The sequence below is a fragment of the Tasmannia lanceolata genome, unplaced genomic scaffold, assembly GCF_043159265.1.
Source record: "Tasmannia lanceolata isolate RefF3 unplaced genomic scaffold, GAP_Taslan_0.1 ptg000008l, whole genome shotgun sequence".
In the NCBI taxonomy this organism is placed as follows: domain Eukaryota; kingdom Viridiplantae; phylum Streptophyta; class Magnoliopsida; order Canellales; family Winteraceae; genus Tasmannia; species Tasmannia lanceolata.
This window is the reverse complement of record NW_027518685.1, coordinates 6,714,321-6,734,047: the sequence shown is the minus strand read 5'-3', so window position 1 is coordinate 6,734,047 and position 19,727 is coordinate 6,714,321. Positions and strand designations below refer to the sequence as shown.

Sequence of the window (19,727 nt, the reverse complement as noted above, 5' to 3'; positions counted from 1 at the left end):
TGACAGGTTGAGTGGTTGATGACTTACACGTGGTGGAGAATGGGCGGGCAATGAATTGAAGTGTCCTTTTAGTGGGGAGAGTGTGGTGTCATCATGCCCTCTTCTGTTGGTGGACGAATAAGTAAATACATTGTTATCATAGTACTGATAAAAGCAAACGCACTAAGGATACTTTCTCCCACCCCACTCAAAAATTTGCTTCCAAAGCAAGTTTTGTATTCCTAGTCTTTATTTTTACTGATTATGTATAGTCTAGCTGAGAAAAGTCGCATAAATGGTAGCCAAGCCATAATTAAACCTATCAAGATTGAGATAAGAGCTTTCAATTCCAGTCTGCCCACCTACCATTTCATCTATCTAAATCCAGTCTGCTTCTTGAGTGAAGAACCCAACATCTTCTTCAAAGAGTAGTATTTTTTAATTTTTTTCAACTTGAAGATGAGTTCTATTGATGAGAACAAACCCAGTTCTACAAATCCCCTTCACTCCCTTAGGTACCTAGATGTTTCTCTCAGGCTCACTGCTATTCCTCTCAGTGTTGTATCCATATGGGTCATGGTGACAAACAAGCAGGACAGTCTCTATGGAAGCCTCAAGTTTAGCAACCTAACTGGGCTCAAGTAAGGAATGTTAATCTGTTTCTCTCTTTTTTACTTTCCTAATTCATGGTCGTTTCATTTACATAATGAAATCATATATTAATTTTTAGGTATTTGGTCTGCATAAATGCCATCTGTGCTGCTTATGCTCTAATAGCTGTTGTTTTCTCATGGCTGAGGAGCTCTTTCAATGCCTGGGTTTTCTTTGTTTCAGACCAGGTTTCTTTTAAAACCCATGAATGGTTTTTTTTTTTCATTTTCAATATGAATTGCAAAACTGAGATACCATTTTGTCTATTGTCCTTTTTTTTATTGGCTTTGAGCAGCTTCTAGCTTATCTAATGGTGACATCCGGGTCTGCAGTGGCAGAGATACTCTACTTGGGTTACAAGGGTGATAGAGATGTGTCATGGAGTGAAGCCTGCAGTTCTTATGGAAAGTTCTGCAATAAGATGGTGGTATCTTTGGTTCTCCATGTGGTTGTTTTGGTGTGTTTCATTGTGTTATCTTTGATTTCAGCTTATAGGGTTTTCAGCAGGTTTGAGGCCCCATCTGTTTCTTCCAAAGAAGGGGAGGAGCAGGTTCAATAAGTAATGTAGGCTTTGGTCTTTCTGTGTACTATTAAAGCAATGGCAGGGGGTGCTATGTATTTATATGGGCTTCTCTTACTGTAACATATGCTATGGCCTGTCATTAAAACAGTAAACAAATGAGGAAGGTTTGCGAGCCTAGATGACCCTCTTATTGTAAGAAAAATGGGCCTGAAATAGTGGCAAAGGGGTGGAAATATCATTTCTTTTGCAAAACTCAAAATCAGTCAACTTCTTAAAGCCCAAACCCCTTCTCTTGTAAACGCCTAAGATTCCCACATATGACCCCTTATCAATACTTTAGACTAGATAATTAGACTTAGGACCTTTACCTTTCCTTTGAATGATGCTACATGCCATTCATCTTTAATTAGGCACAAGACCTTAATAGATTTTATCCATAATTGATCTTTGCCTTTATCTTAAAAGTTAAAAGAGTCCGACCGGGGTAGATGGGTTCAATCCCACCTATCAATTTTTGGTGCCCACATGGGATATGCATGTGTATTCGAGCCGATTGATTTTGTAGACCATCTTGAGGCAACCAACAAGGCCCTGGTCCCTTGCTAAACGGAATGTCCAACAGAGGCTTAAAGAAGACCAATGCTTTAGCTTTTCTTGGTGGAACCTCAAAACGGGACTTGATGGATCAAGGGGCTAGGATCATCATATGAATGGGGTCAAAGAAAGGGGCAAAAATTCTGGTCACCGGCTGGATTAGCGAAATTGATATGAGATCATATCGGCATCGCACACGTGGACGCAATATGGTGGATGTTAGTATTTTTAGAATTTTTCATCTTGAAAATTTTCATGGTTCCCCTTCTTTCGACATAAAGTGGGCATAAAACAGATTTTACGACCATTTTTGCACTAAAAATTAGGGGTGCAACTAGGGTCAGGTTCAACCCAAAAAAAAAAAGGAAGGTTGGGTTGCGTAGTTTTTAGTGAGCTTAAAAACTCAGGTTGGAACTCGGGTCGGGACGGGTTCACGTTGGAAAAATGCTCCTCGGGTTGGGTTAGGTTGAACCTTATCGGGTTGGAACCCGGGTTCAGGTTGAGTAAATGGTTCTTCGGGTTGGGTTCGGGTTAGCCTCAACCGGACCCGAGTTGCACTCCTACTAAAAATGAGCATAAAATTTGTTTTGCGTCCATTTTATGTTGGAAGAAACTGACCCTTTAACAAAAATGACTCGGAGAGAGTACTCATGAACCCGACTGGCAAAGTGTATGACAGTTAGGTTCATGTTTATTGTACGCCATCACAAAGTCTGGCCTACTACCCTTTTTTGCGAGGCAAGCTAGGATTGAACCTCCGACCTCTAGGTTGAAAAACAAAGACTGCTGAGCTAGAGGCACAATCCCTGACCTATTACCTTTGATCTCACCTTCAATGGATGATTGTAGATTGGTGATGGAGCATGAAGAAAAAAATCTCCTAGAGATGTCTTTAAGCCATTGATTTTTGTTCATACATCAAATGAATTAGATCTCCCATGAACGTCAAACCTGGGCTTAGAACACCCTGGGATGGGCCATCAGATAAACTGTCTTGATCACCAAAATACATTCACAATTCACAAGTGTTCAATAAAGTGAGGAGTGCAGTTATGAAAAACAGGGACTGGGGATATTAATCCCGGCTTTATAAGAACTAGAAAAAAAAGGTAGAGCATAGACGAGAGAGATTAAAACAGTACAAGGCAGGAAAGACTCCAATGAGGCAAGCCACAAAAAACAATTGATGAATCCGTCTACACTTAGGGCCAAAACCCTTTTAGTTAGGGGTGTAAACGAGCCAAGCTTGGCCAGGCTCGGCTCGGCTCGTTAAGCTCAAAAGCTCGGCTCGGCCAGGCTCGCAAGCCTTACCGAGCTTGGGTTATATTAAGTTCACACCCCTCATCTTCCCTGGACAGCCCTATATAATGTAATTTGACTACTTTTTTTACACTATGGGGGGTGGTCCAAGTAACAAATGGGGTTCCTAAAATGAAGTGACATATTTTGCCTCCCCCTTTCACTCCCTGGACAACCCTTTTAGTGTATATATTAATATATAATATATATATATATATTTAAATATATTAAATTCTTAACGAGCCTTAACGAGCCGAGCCTAGCCTAAATCGGGCTCGGCTCGTTAAGCTTAACGAGCCTGGCGAGCCGGCTCGGCTCGGCTCGGCTCGTTAACGATTCGAGCGAGCTTCAGAGCCCGAGCCAAAATTGACACCCTTACTTCTAGTGGTTTTATAGAAAAATGGGGTGGCCATAATGAAAATGTGGGGATACGTATTTATCATAACCTGCCTTTAAATGGACAAAAAAAAATTCCCACCCAAAATCAAGCTGGCCAGTTTTTAAAGACTTTCCTAATTCTCAACGAAGACATAAGAGTCAGTCCTACCTTATTTAGAATACCCCTCTCTCATATTCAAAGATTATAATTTATAAAGAAGCCTAACACAAGAAACCAACATCATACCATCTTTCCAGATCTTAGACCCAACCTCAAACCTCTCTCATCTCTTCCATCCAAAGGTACTCTCTTTCTTTGCTTGAAGGTTTCAACTAGGCTTTCTTTGAACGACTTTCTTTTGTTGTGTGATTTGATGATTAAAATATTGGGGTTTTCACATCTACCTTATGTGATTTTTTTTCCTTTATGATGTTTTGCAATACCCTTTTAATGGGTGGTTTTAGATAGCTCTTGTATGTTGAAATCTGTTCAAGTCTTTGTATCCTATGAAGATTTTATAATAAAATAGATGGCTGCATAAACTTGGATCTTTTCTTTCTTTTCATTCTTATCGTTTTCAATTTGTGATTTGTAAAGATATCTTCTCTTTTTAAAAGCCTGATAGAGATTTTGTTCCTAGATTCAGAGAGGGACAGAAAAAAGCAAAAGAAACCTTTTGTTTGATTGCAAAGAAGAACTATAACATCTTCTTTGTTTGACGACTTGCCACAAAAAATCTTGGCCATGTACTGCCAAAACGGACAATGATCAAACAAGGAAAAAATATGAAAAATCAAAGAAAAAAAACTGACATAGAAAAAAGAAAAATAAAAGACAGAGATGTGGGATGAGATTGTGGGAAAATTATTCTCTTATTTGAGAATTTTAATTCTATCTTCTAAGTTCTTACTGTTTGATTGAGTTCATTGTTTTCTTCTATACGTCAATTTCTTGGCACTAAGATGGTTTGACCAATAGTGGGTCAAGAAATTTTGAATTTTTTAGGGTTGTATCAAGATTTTAATTAGTTAACTAAATTTTTTTAGTTCGAAGTTTTTCAATTCAAACTTGAGATTCTAGAGTCGGCCATATGCAATCAGGGATATATTGTTTTCATATTTGGACATCTGGCGTGTTTATTTAGGTGTACAGAGGAACCACCAAGTTTGTAAACATTCGTCCTGTTCAAATGTCTTTTCCCCCTTTTTGTATTGTTTGAAGCCGACCCACTTCTTGAGATAATAAAAAAAGAGTGCAATTTCTGAACAGCCTAGATCCCCATGGATGTTTCATTCAATTCAATTCAATTCAAATGGAAACTCCAAACCTTCTACTTTCATGAGAATTAAAGTTTCAAGTTTCAAAACAATCCAATTGTTTACAAATAGTAGTATATAATGAAGAAAACTGTCTTGTAAACGAACTTTTGGGGCTATGATATTCCAAGCTTTTATGATCCCTACTGAAATGGGTTGTTGATATTGATTAGGGTTATGGCTTCGGTGAATGAAAATGCGCCTAGTTGGGCTGATCAATGGGGTACAAGCGGCGCAGAAGTGTACGACGAGCCCAAGGCCAAAGACAGCACCAAGAAGAAGACAGACGTGAAAGCTGTGGCCTCTGCGAGCATGGACAAGGCCAAGGCAGCTGCAGTAGTTGGTGCAAGCAAGGTCAAGAGCGGGGCATCTATTGGCGTAAAATGGGTGAAGGCCCAGTATCAGAAGCGCAGCTCCAAATGATTTTCTTAGTTTCTGTTTTACTGGAAATATTGGAGGAACCCTTGTATTCTTTGTTTGAACTTTGAAAACATTACATTTTCAACATCAGATCCAGATACTGAATAAATTCAGAAACTCCATTTACTTTACTGTGCATACCGTTAGCATTGGAAATCAATAGGTTACACTAGCATCTCAAATCAATTAGTTCCATCTCTGCATTGGAGTCACAAAAATGGGACCAACCCCCCTCGGACTTTGCAACAGCCATTGAAGAACTCAACTCAGACTGCTTCTTAAACATAATCAATGGTTTCAGAGATGATCATGTACCTGAATTTGCAGTTGTTAGAGAGAGTTTTAACACTTCATGATTTTATGGGCCCGGCTACTACCACTTAGTTCTAACCGATGCTTATGCTTTCGACAGTCATGCAAGTAATTTGGGGACTCTCGTGGAAGATCAATCGGCAAAATAACCATGAGTAGCGATGATATTATAAGTTTCTTCCTCTTGACCGAATCTGAACAGAGAAATGTTTTTGTGGTGCTAATGATTCAGTAACTTCAACCTCAGAAGTTACTCAAAAATGATAGCTACATAAACTGTCCCTAAGATCAATTTGATTGCATAATTTATAGGGTTTACTAAGTGTTTTTGTTGGTATTGGGTTGCTATATCATCTATTAGTGTTGTTTCGATTGCATGTTTTGATTCAAATTATAGCGAGACTTCTCGCCTTGTCTCTCCCTTGTCTTGCCATGTGAAATGACTTTTGCCCCCAACCAAACTACTTGAAAAAAGTTATTTTCTAGTAAAGTTTTGAAATTTACCAGGCCCCTCTCTATATATATGTACGACACCCCTACAGCCCTCTTATTTTGATAAATGACATTCCACAGTATGAAGCTACTTCAGTTTGACAACCAGACACTACTGCCCTCTTACAGACACTATTGCCCTCTTATTTTGGTAAATGACATTCCACAGTAGGAAGCTACTTCACTTGACAACCTAACACTGCTTACAACTCTACAGGGAGACTGATTCACTCCTATTACACCTGTTTACTGATACAGTTCTAAATCACCACTAAAGACAACCAAACAGAACCCTAAGAGTCTAGATGAGAAGGAATATACAAAATAATGCTTTCATGAGATTTTATATGGTGGCCAACCTTTATATGTAAAGGTCGGAGAGACCACCCTTGATCTTTGATCCAACAAAAAACCCCCCTTTTTTACTTTTTGTTGCATCAAAAATCAAGGGTGGGAGGTTCTCTCTCTCTCCGCCCTTGTTTCCACACCTCGGCCACCATATAATTTCTTTGCTTTCATATATGCCAATGGTACTAAAAAGCTCCACAAAACAAGGGCACCACATTCTAGGAGCCCCACATAAAAGTCTTCCTCAATCTATTGCAAATGCACAGATAACTGTTCATCATTTGAACGATCCACTGGGTGAATATAAAATTGAAGAGATCTGTTTCAAATTGTTCCTGCACAGATAACTGTTCATCATTTGAACGATCCAATGGTTGCATAGAAAATGGAAGAGATCTGTTTCAAATTGTTCCTCCAATATAACGCAGTTATTCATTTTCAAACATATATAAGCGAAAACACTTCAATAACTATATGATACCAAGGAAAAAGAAGCACAAATAACACTTCCATCAATATCCATTTATGAACACTGTTAAACACTTCAAACTGCTCTGTTACTTGCTATCAATACCAAAATATCCGTTGTTTCTGATTCAAAATAAAAATACGAGAGGATCGGCAACTCGCATAAACATGATCTTTGGATATTACTGAGCATTTACACCTACCACATCTTTATTTACATTGAGTATGATAGACTGTCTTAGAGGGCCCCAAACGTGTTCTCACCACTATATGTCATGTAAAGAAAACCATCTTCATCCTTGTTTTCCTCGTAGATCGCAGACATCATAGCAGCTGCAATCACAAAATGAGAGCATCGATTGAGATGATGAAACAAAGTTATGAAAAAGTACATAAATTAGGAGCAGGTTCTCTCTCACCAGTGGGGGGTAGAACATTCTTAACAAAGATGAAAATGGCCTTCTCGGCACTTAGTTTAATCCTCTTCCGAACAACGTAAACAAACTGCCCCACTGTCAAATCTGCAGGAACCAGATATCTGCATCCATCGGCAAAATTGTTAGAAACTACTGTTAAACAGTAGCTATTGATGATTCCTGAACACCGGAATAATTAGTGAGTCAAATTGCATGAACAGATGCAGGAACCCATAATAAGTCTCTGTCATGTGTACCGTAACTAAGTTCAAATGATGAGAAACTACTGTTAAACAGTAGCTATTGATGATTCCTGAACACCGGAATAATTAGTGAGTCAAATTGCATGAACAGATGCAGGAACCCATAATATGTCTCTGTCATGTGTACCATAACTAAGTTCAAATGATGAGAAATGCAGTCATGTATATACATATATAGGAAAAGGAAAATTTCTCATCTGAGTTGATGATCAAGAAATGAAGGCTTACCTCCTAGATTGCCATAAATCAGATTCACGTTCATTTTTTCCACACTCCGACATGGATAGCATCAAAAATTACTTTTATTCCACGCTAACTTTGTTTCATATTTGCATCTTCATCCAAAATGTATTTCATTTTCATAACTTGCAATTAGTCAGTGTTTTTTTGTAAGAGGAATGCTAGATTCACAGGAGCCCTTGCAAAAAATGGGGGGGCAAAGGGCGGCGCCCCTATTGGTCAAATTCCATTAAAGACAGTTAAGATCATAATTTTATGTGCCACCTTTAATGGAATTTGACCAATAGGGCGCGCTTTACCCTTTTCTTGCGAGGGTGCCTGTGAATCTAGCATTCCTCTTTCTTTTCTTTTCTCTTTTTTTTTTTTTTTTTTTTTTTTTTGTGAATGGTGAAAGATATCATTAAAAGACCGAGATGGTAAAAAATACAAGATAGATATACAAAGAAGAGACAATGCTAAAGAAACAAGAAAGGGAATACAGCAAGTAAACTCAAGGAGGAAGGAAGTCATATTTTTCCAATGACTCCAAATGAACTCCTCTCCTAGCAAGCTTATCCGCCATAGCATTGGCCGATCTTCTAATGTGACGGAAGGAAACACAATTGGAGCCCACAATGTCCCTTAGAGATCCACAAACCACCACGGAAAGATACGGGAGCCGGACAACCATCAAATCACATTTAAAGAGTCACCTTCCACCACCACTCGATTGAAGTCTTCACCTAAAAGCAATTTGACTCCTTGATGAACCACTTGGACTTCCACCTCATTAGAGTCAGTGGTGGCAAATGGACCCGCAAAAGCCCACTTCACCACCTCTAGCATTTCTCTTTTTGTAAATAGTCTTTCAAGTTGAAGTAAAAATAACCCATCCCAAATCTAAGTGTCATCTCAATTACATAAACGTTAAAACAGAATTATTTAACTGTAAAAGCCTCATACACCCATGCTGTGTGTCCGCATAATCATAGAATCCTCATAAGCGAGTTTACTAGATCTAGCTCCTGACTAGGGAGTTGACCACTTCCATAGTTCTCCAAATTCACTCCTACTAAATGTAGATCCCTTTTCTTGCTAGGATGCCTACGGCGAGTGATGTTACATCCAACATAGTGCTAAAAGTTGGAAGTGCAAATTGGGGCAAGAGGCAGAAACGCACTAGAAAGAAGTTTGAAGTAAATAATCTAAAACAATGGATGGCCGATTCAGCTGAATACAGAAGAATGTCATTGTACCAAGTAAAGCGCTCATAGATTGAACATGCCAATTTTTAATCATTTCAATACAGTATGTAGGGTTGATTTAAAAAGGTGAGAGTGCAGAAAAGCTACGAAGTCAGGGACCACATTCCAGTACACATTACAACATGTACACAAAATTGAAGCCAAGGTGTGCGTATACACAAAAAAAGAACATCAATCAACAATAAGTAATATCCAGGAAAAAAACGACTAGCCCAAAATTTATAATGGAGGACTGTTATACCATTGTATCACCCACCTCTGATCTAAAATCTTGGATAAAGAATTGAGTCCCGAAATCTTGTCACATAACCTAATTCAACTTGTTGTAACTAGTGGCCATAATGCAATAAATACATATAATGAAAATATTCTTCGACAAACCCAATTTCCATAGAACTAACATGTTCTAACTAGTCTAAAGTCTAAACTGAGAAAAGAAAGGGTGCTTGACAAGCATAATTGATAAATGCACAATCTTTCCCCATCCAAATAGGCACATATTGCAAGAACATCAACTATAGTACGTTTTCAGAGCCGACTGTAACATAAGAACGAAAAATAAAGTATTACTGCATTAGCAAAAAACTTCATAACATAAGCTGCTGTCAGTATAGTGGCATGGCAATCTGGAACAATATTAAGAAGTTAGATAATTAAACATTAATATTATTTTTTTGAATGGCATTAAATAGAGAATATAATGCGGAAACAACAATAACAAAGTATGAAGCATGCACACCCATATTTAAGATAAAAGTTAGACAGGAAAACTCGCAGAAAAAATAATAACAGAAAGAAACTGACTTCTTCTTATCAATATCTGGTATGTCACTCCTTTCGGCCTTCTCAACGATCACCTACACTTGCACAAGCCATATAAGTATCAAATTGAACAAGTCCATGATACCTAACACAGTAGTAAATTGCATAGAAAGCAATGGTGTTCTCACTGGTATTCTGTCGGGATACTTCTCCCTAATACGAGCTGCTTCCGCCTGCCTCCTCTCTGGTATGTAGAAGAATACAAACCTCAGAAAGAACACCAAAAACTAGAAACTTCACCCAGCAGCAAAAATCATTTTGTACGTCAGCGTAAAAGCACATATTAGCAGATGCAATGAAAGCCATCTAGACAACAGTTAAAACTTTATCAAGTTTATACTAGTTTCAGGATATAATAGAAAAAAATGAAAAATAGAAACTAAATACCCATAGGTTTCAATTTATTCATTGCAAAATTTGGTGTAAAAGTTGATCACGGAATTTAAATAGCCCAAAACAAGATGTTAAGAGAGAATAAATGCCAAAATGGAATGATACAATTCTCCAAGTATTCTGTTTTAGGAAAAAAAAAAAGTTCTCCAAGCATCGGATTCCCTTGGATAAAAAGGAAGTTCCTAAGCTAAAGATGCCCACCCACTGAGAACCAAGAGGTCCTACGAACTATTCAAGCACAATTGCCCGTGTGCCTAAGTACCCCCAGGCACATGCCCTATACCCAATCTCAAGTGGCCTAGGTGTATGTTATGCAATGGGTACCTAAACGGAAGTTGTTGCCCTCTAGCTTGGGTCGCTTTTTCTACACAGTATGAGCCAAAATTAGAACTGCTTGCTATTTCAAGGCTCCGGGTTGTTTTTCTTGAATGATCTCCATATGTCACATAAAAAAGGTGTTCTATTTTCTTTTTTCCTTTTTTTTGAACTAGTAAAAATGATGTTTGATTTTCCATTTTAGAAATTAATCAGATCTGCACATAGGTTTGTACAAGTTAACTGATTAGATCGTTGTTGACTGTTGATTGTGCATTATCTCTTACAAAAAGTTAGTTATATGTCATGCATCAATTACATGCATTTTTTACACAGATTAAGTTCCATGAAGTGATAAATTATTTCTAAGCCCTTAGATTAAATTCCATTCAATGATAAATTTTGTCTAAGCATTTAATTGTTCATCAGAACTGAAGACATAAGACTGTTGACCAAGTTACGCCAGATATTCCTTTATTGTCATGCTTGTACTGACATCATAATCTGTGGATGGTTGGTGTTGCCAGATACGTAAAATGAAGACAACCTGCTCATGTCCAGCATAACCATTGACATCATTCCACCAGTTGGACTCCCCCCTGCCGGCCAACCTTGCAATCCCCAAACACACATCAACATAAATTCATCGTCGCCATTTGTCATTCCCTGTTAGATGCTCATCATCCCTCATCATTGATGAACCCTAGTTGGCGCACTCCCCTCGGCATCAATCCCACCCACCGGCACCACCTTCATAAATGCAATTTTCCCCCAAGCCACAGCGCCAGCCTGGTCATAGCATGGCTGGATGGCTGCCACCAGGCTCACCACTCCCCATTACTGGTCTCATCCAAAGTGTCATCACCGTGCCCATCATCACTAGAATCTCTTCTACTGTCTCAATGTTTGTTGTAGTCGTCCCGAACTGCAGTCTACACCATTGTCGTTGATGTTGGGCTCCACCTTTGCTATCCCACCTGTTGTACTTCTCTCTCCTTTGGGTAGGCATAAGAGGAGTCCCTGCCTCGAACTCAAACCCACTCACCCTTTTTTTTGTTTAACCTCCACATGGCCACTCTTTTTTTGATAAATTAGGCTTTGATTTGTTATAATGATAGTCTTGATTCAACAAAATGGCAACTCACAAGTTCTTACAAATCCTGGGTTGTCGTCACAAATGATGGTTTTTCCAAGGTTGCCAGAGCGGGAATCGAAACGGGAATCGAAGGCTCCCAAGGAAAAATCCTACTCAAGGTTACCAGAGCGGGAATCAAAAGCAGGAATCGAAACGGGAATCGAAGGCTCCCAGGGAAGAATCTTGCTTCCATGGGTTTTTCTCCGTGTTCATTTTGCATTTTCTAAAACTCCATGCATTTGCACCGATGGGGGTTCTTCGGACCAGGCTACTATTCTGGAATTTGATGATGGATATGATTTAATTGTTACAGCAGATACTTCTACATCTGAATTGATTAATGATATTGCCAATGAATGTTGGGGTTAATTTTGACCAGGCAGGTAGAAAACTGCATCAACTTTACTAGGCTGACCTTTTATTTCCCTTTTTAAGATTATGTTAACGAACGAAAAGAAAAGTGTTATTCTGTTTAAATCATCCTCTTTGATAGAAAATAGAAATTATTAAACCAAGTTTTTTTTTTGTTGCTAAGGTTCTGTTTTTGAGTTTCTATTTAGGACTAGTTTATCATTAGAAAATCAAATTGGCTTTTAAATCAGGAACTTTCATTACATAAAGACAATATAATAAAAGTCTGAACATGAATGATGAAGTAACCTGTTGAGTTGTTCAAGAATTAAACTCTCTTTATTTCCCTTAATCTTCTCTTCTCCTGTCTCCTATTCTTTTTGTGTTAAGAGTATTGTTAAGGTTCTGTTTTTATGAGGTTTAATTTAGGAAAATAAATGGAAGAGCGCCAACAAATATACTATTAAATGAAAAAACAAATAGCGTATGCTTTTGGCTTGGAAAATAAATGGAAGTAAGGCAACCAACTCTGAGGATCCAGGATCCATCTATTCACAATGATTGCATGCTTGCTCCTATAATGTCACCTCTCCGGCACCATAAATCATTCAGCAACACCAATATCGAAAGAGCACATGGATGATAGGTACAAGAAAAGAAGCTAATTCAGTGTCAATGCAAGAGTCCAAATTAATATGTCGAGTCTGTTTAATTAACTCTACAGATTTCACTGCTGATGCTATAAGTGTTTTTGCCTACAGAATTCACTACTAAACCCTTTCTCTCCCACCAAGCCTTCAAAATTTAAAATACAGTCCTCACTACAGAATTCATCCAGATGTAACCCAGTTAATTCAACCAGAAAAATTACAACTTAAGGTTTCATGATAAATAAAATTCAAATCAAAGTATATAATAATACAGATGCAACAATAAACTACCAAAATAAATAAAAAAATCACCAACAAACATCACAATTATGAGACGAGATTAAATATTTAAGTAAAGAATCAGAAAGAAAAAAGTTAAAAACCCTTTCGGTCTTCACTATCCAACTTAGGGTTTCATGATTAGAAAAAGAAAAAAGAAAGATAAAACAAACCGAGAGGATGTTCCAACTTGAAAGAGCCTTTGGCCATGGAAAGACTTCTCCTGCGACTGATCTCTGCGATTTTAAAACATCGAATTACCATAACCAACAGATCGGCCAATAAAAAAACAAAGAAAACAAAAATCAAAAGATAGAGAGATAGAACGAGATGAGAAGAAGAAGAGGATAAAAAATGAAACCCTAACCAAGAGAAAAAGATCGAAATTTAGACCTTTAGCGTCTATTGATTGGTAAGAAACGCAAGAGAAAACAAACTAAAAAATCGCCTGTCAAAATCAGAGGAGAAGGAAGGGTAAAGGAGAGGAGAGATTGTGATATTTAATGGATTGGATTATACTGTGCGACAAATTTAGGGTTCCTGACACAACACGAAACCTAAAGAATGAGGAAAAGGAAACAGATCGATGCTCTTTATTTTTTAATCTGGGACGCGTGTACGTGATCCATACTCTTCATCGGGAATCAGACTGTTTATAATTAAGGTGGGGGACATGATAGTTCAATTTATTATAGCCTAAAAGACAATCCCGACCATCCAAATTGGCATGGGTGTCAACGGACAGGATTGAGAGGGGAATCGGATTCTGAGGAATGCTTTTCCTTCGTGGACCCCACCTATTGTAACGATCATAATGTGCCCCACCTTAGGTCGCTTGGTTAACCTCATGAGAAATTACATGATGAAAGGCCTTATGAACACATCCCACCCCTTGATATTTGATCCAATACCAGCTCGTGTTCATACGGACTTTCATCGTATAATTTCTCCAATCTCATCATATCATCTTTCTGTTACAACACTAGGGCTCATTGGGCATTGCTTCTCATTCTACCCCTTTTTTCAGTGTGTGAAATGGACAAAAGAAGAATGAGAATCACGCAAAACGACTTTGTATTCATTAATGATCAAAGCCTGGTATGTCTTCCTACAAAAAAGTCATGCCCCAAAATTCTCAATAACCCAAGTAGTGTTATGATTAGACTTGTCAATTTGAGCCCAATAGATCCTTTCACCTTCTTCATAAAAATTTTCTAAAGGATTCATTAGCCGATTCCAATTAGTTTTGGGACTAAGGCTTAGTTGAATTGAGCTGAGATGAGCTTACGGTAAGCCCCATAGACGGCAAATGATATGGAAACCAAAATTATAACTTACGAGAAAACACAACAATCCATTTTCACCATGTGGCGGCTCCCACACATATAGATAGATTTTTCCTGACTACTCATTCATTTATAATTACGTATAAACAGTTTAAAGGTCTTAACTCTTAAGTCTAAACATAATTAACGAACCGGTGGAACTCAAAACGGAAAGTTCCCAAACACCATAGTCCTTAATAGGTTGGATTTTGTTGTAGATATGCAACATTGCATCCCCTCTTTCGTGACCTCAACCGAATTCTTTGCCTCTTCCCGTCAAAATAGGGCAAAGTGTGCACTCAAATTGTTACGGGGTTGCATGGGATTTTGAATACCCGATGGAATTCGAGGAATCTGGGTCACTCTGGAGAATGTCCGAGACCCTTCAACATGGGCTTCAGAGTGATCTAAGTCTTTGAAGTCGTGCGTTAGTTGTGGAGAGATGTGCGACTTTAAAGTCCTAAAAAGTTTTACCTTCTCTTTGTTTTTCACCATTACTTTCACCATTTGTGGGTACAAATAAATAATTGCGGGCCTACTTATGGTATGAGCAATAAATGAATGTTTTTTATCATGCATATAGGTGGGTCCCACTGTAATGCTTGATTTTGTTATTTTTCTTGAGATAAAGGCAATTTAATTATTTTTATGAGATAGAGGTAGGCTAACGACATTGGCACTAGCATGTTTTGATAATTACACTAACTCACATTGTGTTTTCTTTTGTAATTGGCTTCTTAGAGCTTTTGGGAGTTGTAATAACAGTTGACATGGCTAAATAACTAAAGAAAAGGTGAGTTAGTACAATTATCAAAACATGGTAGTGTAAATATCAGTAGAATAAAGGTATCTTGATCACTCTATGAGATGAGGGTATTTTGGTCATTTCCTAGGAAATAAAGGTATTCCGTCATCTAATGAGATAATGGCATACTCAACCCAACTCAACCTAACGAAGTCTTTGTCCCAAACTAGTTGGGTTCGGCTAATGAATCTTTTATGAGATAATGGCATATTGGACATTTTATGAAATAAGGTTATTTTTGTCAATTTTCATGACATAGGGATAAAGATATTTTAGGATTTTCCTTTTTTATGAATTGTCTTCTTTTTTTTTTCTTTTTTTTCCATTTTGAATTTTTCTATCTTTCTAATTTTTTCAATTTCTCGTTTTCAATTTCTATGATTTTTCCTTTTTAGGGAATTTTTCATTTTCCCATGATATAAGGATATTCTCGTTATTTTCCACGAGAGAGGAAGGAGGTGCCTAATTAGAACTCTGAAGTTCCACCCATTTGAGAAGGATTCTTGGGTGAGGGTTCTAACAAACGACTAGGATTTGGAAGAACCTTTGGACTAAATCCCAAACCTCTCGACTAACTCGTATTTTTGGAGTGGAGGTCAAAAGTCGTGTGGGACTAAGGTCACTCGCCAAGTATCCTAGCGTCACTCGAAAGTCCAACACAACTAACCCCCCAAGTTCCACTTGTCTAGAGCCTCAATAGTCAGGTTTCACTCTGATTGGTTGGCCCTTGGACGTCATCTCCATTACAAGACTTGCATTAGAGAGGTAGATAGCACTAGGAAGTCGAGAGACAGGAGAGAGGAGTGAGAGCTCGGAAAATTCAGATCACACTTTTTTTCATTTTCAATTTAAATAGGCTCTTGATACATGCACGACCATGTTTTGAAAGAGAGAGGACACACTTTGTTTTTACACTTCTTTAATTGGCTGCAAGAGTTCTTGAGAATTGTAATAGACTTTGGTAGCTGGTTAAAAAATGTAAAACAAGGAGAGTTAGTCCCATTGTCCAAAAAAAAGTCGTGTAGATATCAGTCCCATTTTAGTATTAGTAAAAATTATAAAAAATGAAACTAGAAGAACCCATAGCGCTTCTTATTGCCACATGACGAGAGGGAATTTTTTGGGATCCCCACTCGGTTAGACTCTCGGTTCCCCAAGCAGTACTCCTCCATTTTTAGAAATGATTGTGAGTGGAAAACTGATTATGGACTAATAAGTTTTCAACTAAAATTCGTTTTCTCAAAAGGGTTTTGCTAACGAGTGCCCTTAGTTAAGGTGTAGTGGGAATGATATTTTACACATCTTCTGATAATGAATTCATAGAAAATGAGTATTTTTATCAAACAGTGTGTAAAATGATTGGAAAATATCATTCCCAATGCACCACCTTAACGGGTGCCCTAAGCCTAAGGGCACTCGTTAGCAAAAACCCTTCTCGAAATCCAAAACAAACGGGGCCTTCACATGTCTATACAAAACTAATAAATTTTGAATTTTCTAGAAGGAGCTCATAAGTGCACCCATGTTTTTTTACCAGAACTCCCCTTTTACTATGTTCATGCTTTTGATGGTGAGCTATTTCCAAGGTAAAGACAAAGAGAGACAGTTTAATTAATGACTACATAGGCAATGTGTAGAGTTCAATAATTCTAAAACAATTGTGTGCCTTAAGAGCTTGTCATTGATGAATTATCATACAACATTCCTACCCATATCATTCATACTTCATAGTCATGAAAAAAATATTTAAAAAATTCTCGATCATTTAAGTGCCTTAAATCCATACTATAGTAAAGAACATTGGAATTAAAAATTCAATAATAACGAAAAGAGAAGCCCTTTTTAAAAAAAAATCAGAATTGAATCTCAAGGTTGGATTTCACCGCCAAAGCGCCAACAACCCCTCTAAATTTTGAATGCGGATTGACGCGTGCCAACATCCCCTTCCCCCATGCTATAAATGCAATTAAAAACCCTGGATTTTGATTCTCTTTGTGGGACCCAATGTGTCAGCTTTTAATAAATATTTTAACCTCCTCTTCGTCAGTTTGTTGTGGGGTCGTTGAGAAATTAAATGCCCATCTCCTTTTCTCCTCTCATAAGATATGAACGACTTCTCCCTAAATCCTCCATCACTCCCTTTCCTTTTCTTTACACTTTCCCATTTTCTCACTTCATCAGTCTTTGCTTTTTTGTGTTTCTTTGCATGCCTCTTTGTTGATTTTGGGTATGTTTTGGGAAGATAGATTAAGATTTCTCAGCTAAAAAATAGCATACATTTTTTCCTTCTATCAAAACTAACTACTTGTGTCCTTTTTTAATCAAATTATTTATATGATCAGTTCATGAATGATGATCTTCATGGTCTAAGGAGTTTTCCTATTCTATTCTGTTTTTTTGAACAGACATGCCTGATAAGTGAGGGAAAATAGCATATGATTGTCTGAAGAGTTAACGGGATATTGGTTCGGTTCAATTAGAGGGCAGTGCTCAGATGTATTGAGCTCTGTTATTTGATTGAGCCGTGCCAATATCACGTAACTATGGTCTTTAAGATCATTGTTTCAAAATGCAGATGTGGGCCAAAATGCGGATGCAAGTACTCGATTGATGCGGAAGAGTACTTGGTTGATGCGATCATAACTCAGGAGAGTCAAAGGAGTTTTGTGACTCAGGCTAAACATGGACTCGGACAAGAACGCAACCAAGGCATAGGAGAGTTGACTCGGGGGAGTCCACGGTGACACAGGAGGGTTTTATAACTATTTTTATGATTGTAGGCTGCATGCGTCGTTGAGCCTTGATTTTGAGGTGATATCTCATGTTGCTCTACTCCATTTTTCTTTTTCTTTTTCTTCTTGTTTATCTTAAGAGCTAAGACCCATCAGTAATTACAATTTACCACCCTCATTAGTGCAATCAATATGACCAATACCAAAAGATACAATAAGAGCTTTGATATACATATGGCTTTCGTGTGTGGTGATCAAGTCACGCCACCAGACCCGGATGTTAACAGGTCATCTGTTAATCCACTACTAGGTAGAGTAACAGGACTCGGTTTGGCTGCTCATATCAAAGCTTGTGAAAAATCAATGATTCCAAATAATCCATCTCATTAAACTGGTTGAATTCGATTTTGAGTCCAATAATCAGTTTTGGACTCAAAATCAATTCTCAAAATCCAAAAATAAAAGGACCTTAGACAAATTCAATGATCAAATACCTGATCATTTTGGACTGGGTGTGTGGGTCCTCAATTCATTTCTCGAAAGAGAAAAGAACACATGATATTTTTTCTGACGAATGCTATTAACATGTGCAGGTGCCAATCTTATGCATTATCAGTAGCAGTAAATGTCCGATGGGCCCCATTGCGTTCATCCTATCCCCTTTTTGTTCATAGATAATCCTCTTTCCTTTTTTGGGCAATGGTAATTGCCAATATGAGTTGAGGAGGGCATGTTTCTCTTGTCTAGTCTTTCTTTTTTGAGCAATGCTAGTGTCATTTGTGCGGATGATATATTTTGGGAAGGGATGTATATTTTGGAAATTGTGATATCCTTTGACAACTTGTTAAATAGTAAAAGACAATGTGAGGTAGTGCAATTATAAAAATATGGTGGTGCCAATATCACTTTTTTTAGTTTTCTAAGTGATCATATTTTGGGATTTGCTAGGGAATTTCATGCAACGGTTATGCACTGGAGAACAGCTACACAAGCTCACTTTTCAACAGATTTTGTCTTATTGAGTAAATTCATCTTAGGTTGCTGTTCTCTCATGCAAAAGTCAGCCACGAAATTCCTTAGGATTTGCTAGGGAATTTCACGGAAAGGCAATCCAGCTAATTTCTGCACGAGTAAACAGCCACACAGCTCACTTTTCAACAGATTTTGTCTTATTAATAAAATTCATTTTAGGTGGTTGTTCTCTCATGCAAAAGTCAGCCACGAAGTTCCCTATCAAATCCCTCATGCATTTTTTATTTTTACAAGGATTTATTAGGGACCATCGGCGGATGGGTTGTTGCATGTGAGAGCAGACACCTCAGATGAATCAAATCAGTAAGACAAAATCTGAGCATGTGTGGCTGCTCTCACATGCAACAGCCCATCCGTGAAATGCCTTCTGCGATGTTCCCTAGCAAATCCCTTTTTTTCATGTTTGCATTTTCCATTTGTTTTTGTTTTTTAAAATTTCTTGCATCCAGTAAGGATGCAGATAATTTTGGCCCCCTCATAGGATAAATTCACCCCCTTGTACCGACTGTGATGCCGCAACCTTCACAACCTCCTCTCCCTCTTTCACTATCATCCTCACTCTTACTCTCAAACAAACGTACACACTCTCTCTCCATGAACCATATATTGATGGGCCTCGTGACTGAATTATTCAGATCTTTGAACAAGGCCCCACTTATACTTATTCTCACAAACATTACACACACTCTCTCTCCTCTATTTCTTCAAAACATTACCCCCCTCTCCTCTCTTTGAATAGTGGGCCCAACTATAAATGGTTTAAATCTTTGAAGGAAGAAAGTGTATTTGAAAAAAAATATCACCTGGGCTCACTTTGTTTGAAGATTCAAACAGTTCATTTGTTGCAACCTACCTGTTAGGGGTAAAATCAATATACATGGTACCGATCCTTTAAAACATTCTCCTCTCCACCACTCGACCGGGTCAAGTCGACCGCCTCAAGC

At 37.9% G+C, this 19,727-nt stretch overlaps 2 protein-coding genes and 1 long non-coding RNA gene across 7 annotated transcripts; 2 read left to right on the top strand and 1 right to left on the bottom strand.

Moving 5' to 3' along the window:
• Positions 1-139: 139 nt before the first annotated feature.
• LOC143884141 (CASP-like protein 2D1) lies at positions 140-1,355 on the top strand. 3 transcript variants are annotated; one of them, XM_077387552.1, is made up of 4 exons: positions 156-620; positions 710-818; positions 926-1,057; positions 1,138-1,355. In XM_077387552.1, the coding sequence occupies exons 1-4, from the start codon at positions 439-441 to the stop codon at positions 1,141-1,143; spliced, it is 429 nt and encodes a 142-aa protein (XP_077243667.1). In that variant the 5' UTR covers positions 156-438; the 3' UTR covers positions 1,144-1,355. The 3 variants fall into 3 exon arrangements, with proteins under 3 accessions (XP_077243666.1, XP_077243665.1, XP_077243667.1); XM_077387551.1 differs by having other exon boundaries at positions 140-620; positions 757-818; positions 963-1,355; XM_077387550.1 differs by having other exon boundaries at positions 155-620; positions 926-1,355.
• Positions 1,356-6,765: 5,410 nt separating this feature from the next.
• Positions 6,766-13,492, bottom strand: LOC143884139 (autophagy-related protein 8C-like). Of its 3 annotated transcripts, none has more exons than XM_077387548.1 (6): positions 13,257-13,492; positions 13,063-13,125; positions 9,895-9,950; positions 9,749-9,801; positions 7,201-7,319; positions 6,766-7,114 (listed from the first exon to the last, which is right to left on the bottom strand). In XM_077387548.1, exons 2-6 carry the CDS (start codon positions 13,097-13,099, stop codon positions 7,020-7,022), a joined length of 360 nt encoding a protein of 119 aa, XP_077243663.1. In that variant the 5' UTR covers positions 13,100-13,125; positions 13,257-13,492; the 3' UTR covers positions 6,766-7,019. The 3 variants fall into 3 exon arrangements, with proteins under 3 accessions (XP_077243663.1, XP_077243662.1, XP_077243661.1); XM_077387547.1 differs by having other exon boundaries at positions 13,283-13,486; XM_077387546.1 differs by lacking the exon at positions 13,257-13,492 and having other exon boundaries at positions 13,063-13,153.
• Positions 13,493-17,161: 3,669 nt separating this feature from the next.
• LOC143882623 (uncharacterized) lies at positions 17,162-18,580 on the top strand. The gene is made up of 2 exons (XR_013252284.1): positions 17,162-17,830; positions 18,345-18,580. It is a non-coding gene; the product is annotated as an uncharacterized LOC143882623 (long non-coding RNA).
• Positions 18,581-19,727: the final 1,147 nt, after the last annotated feature.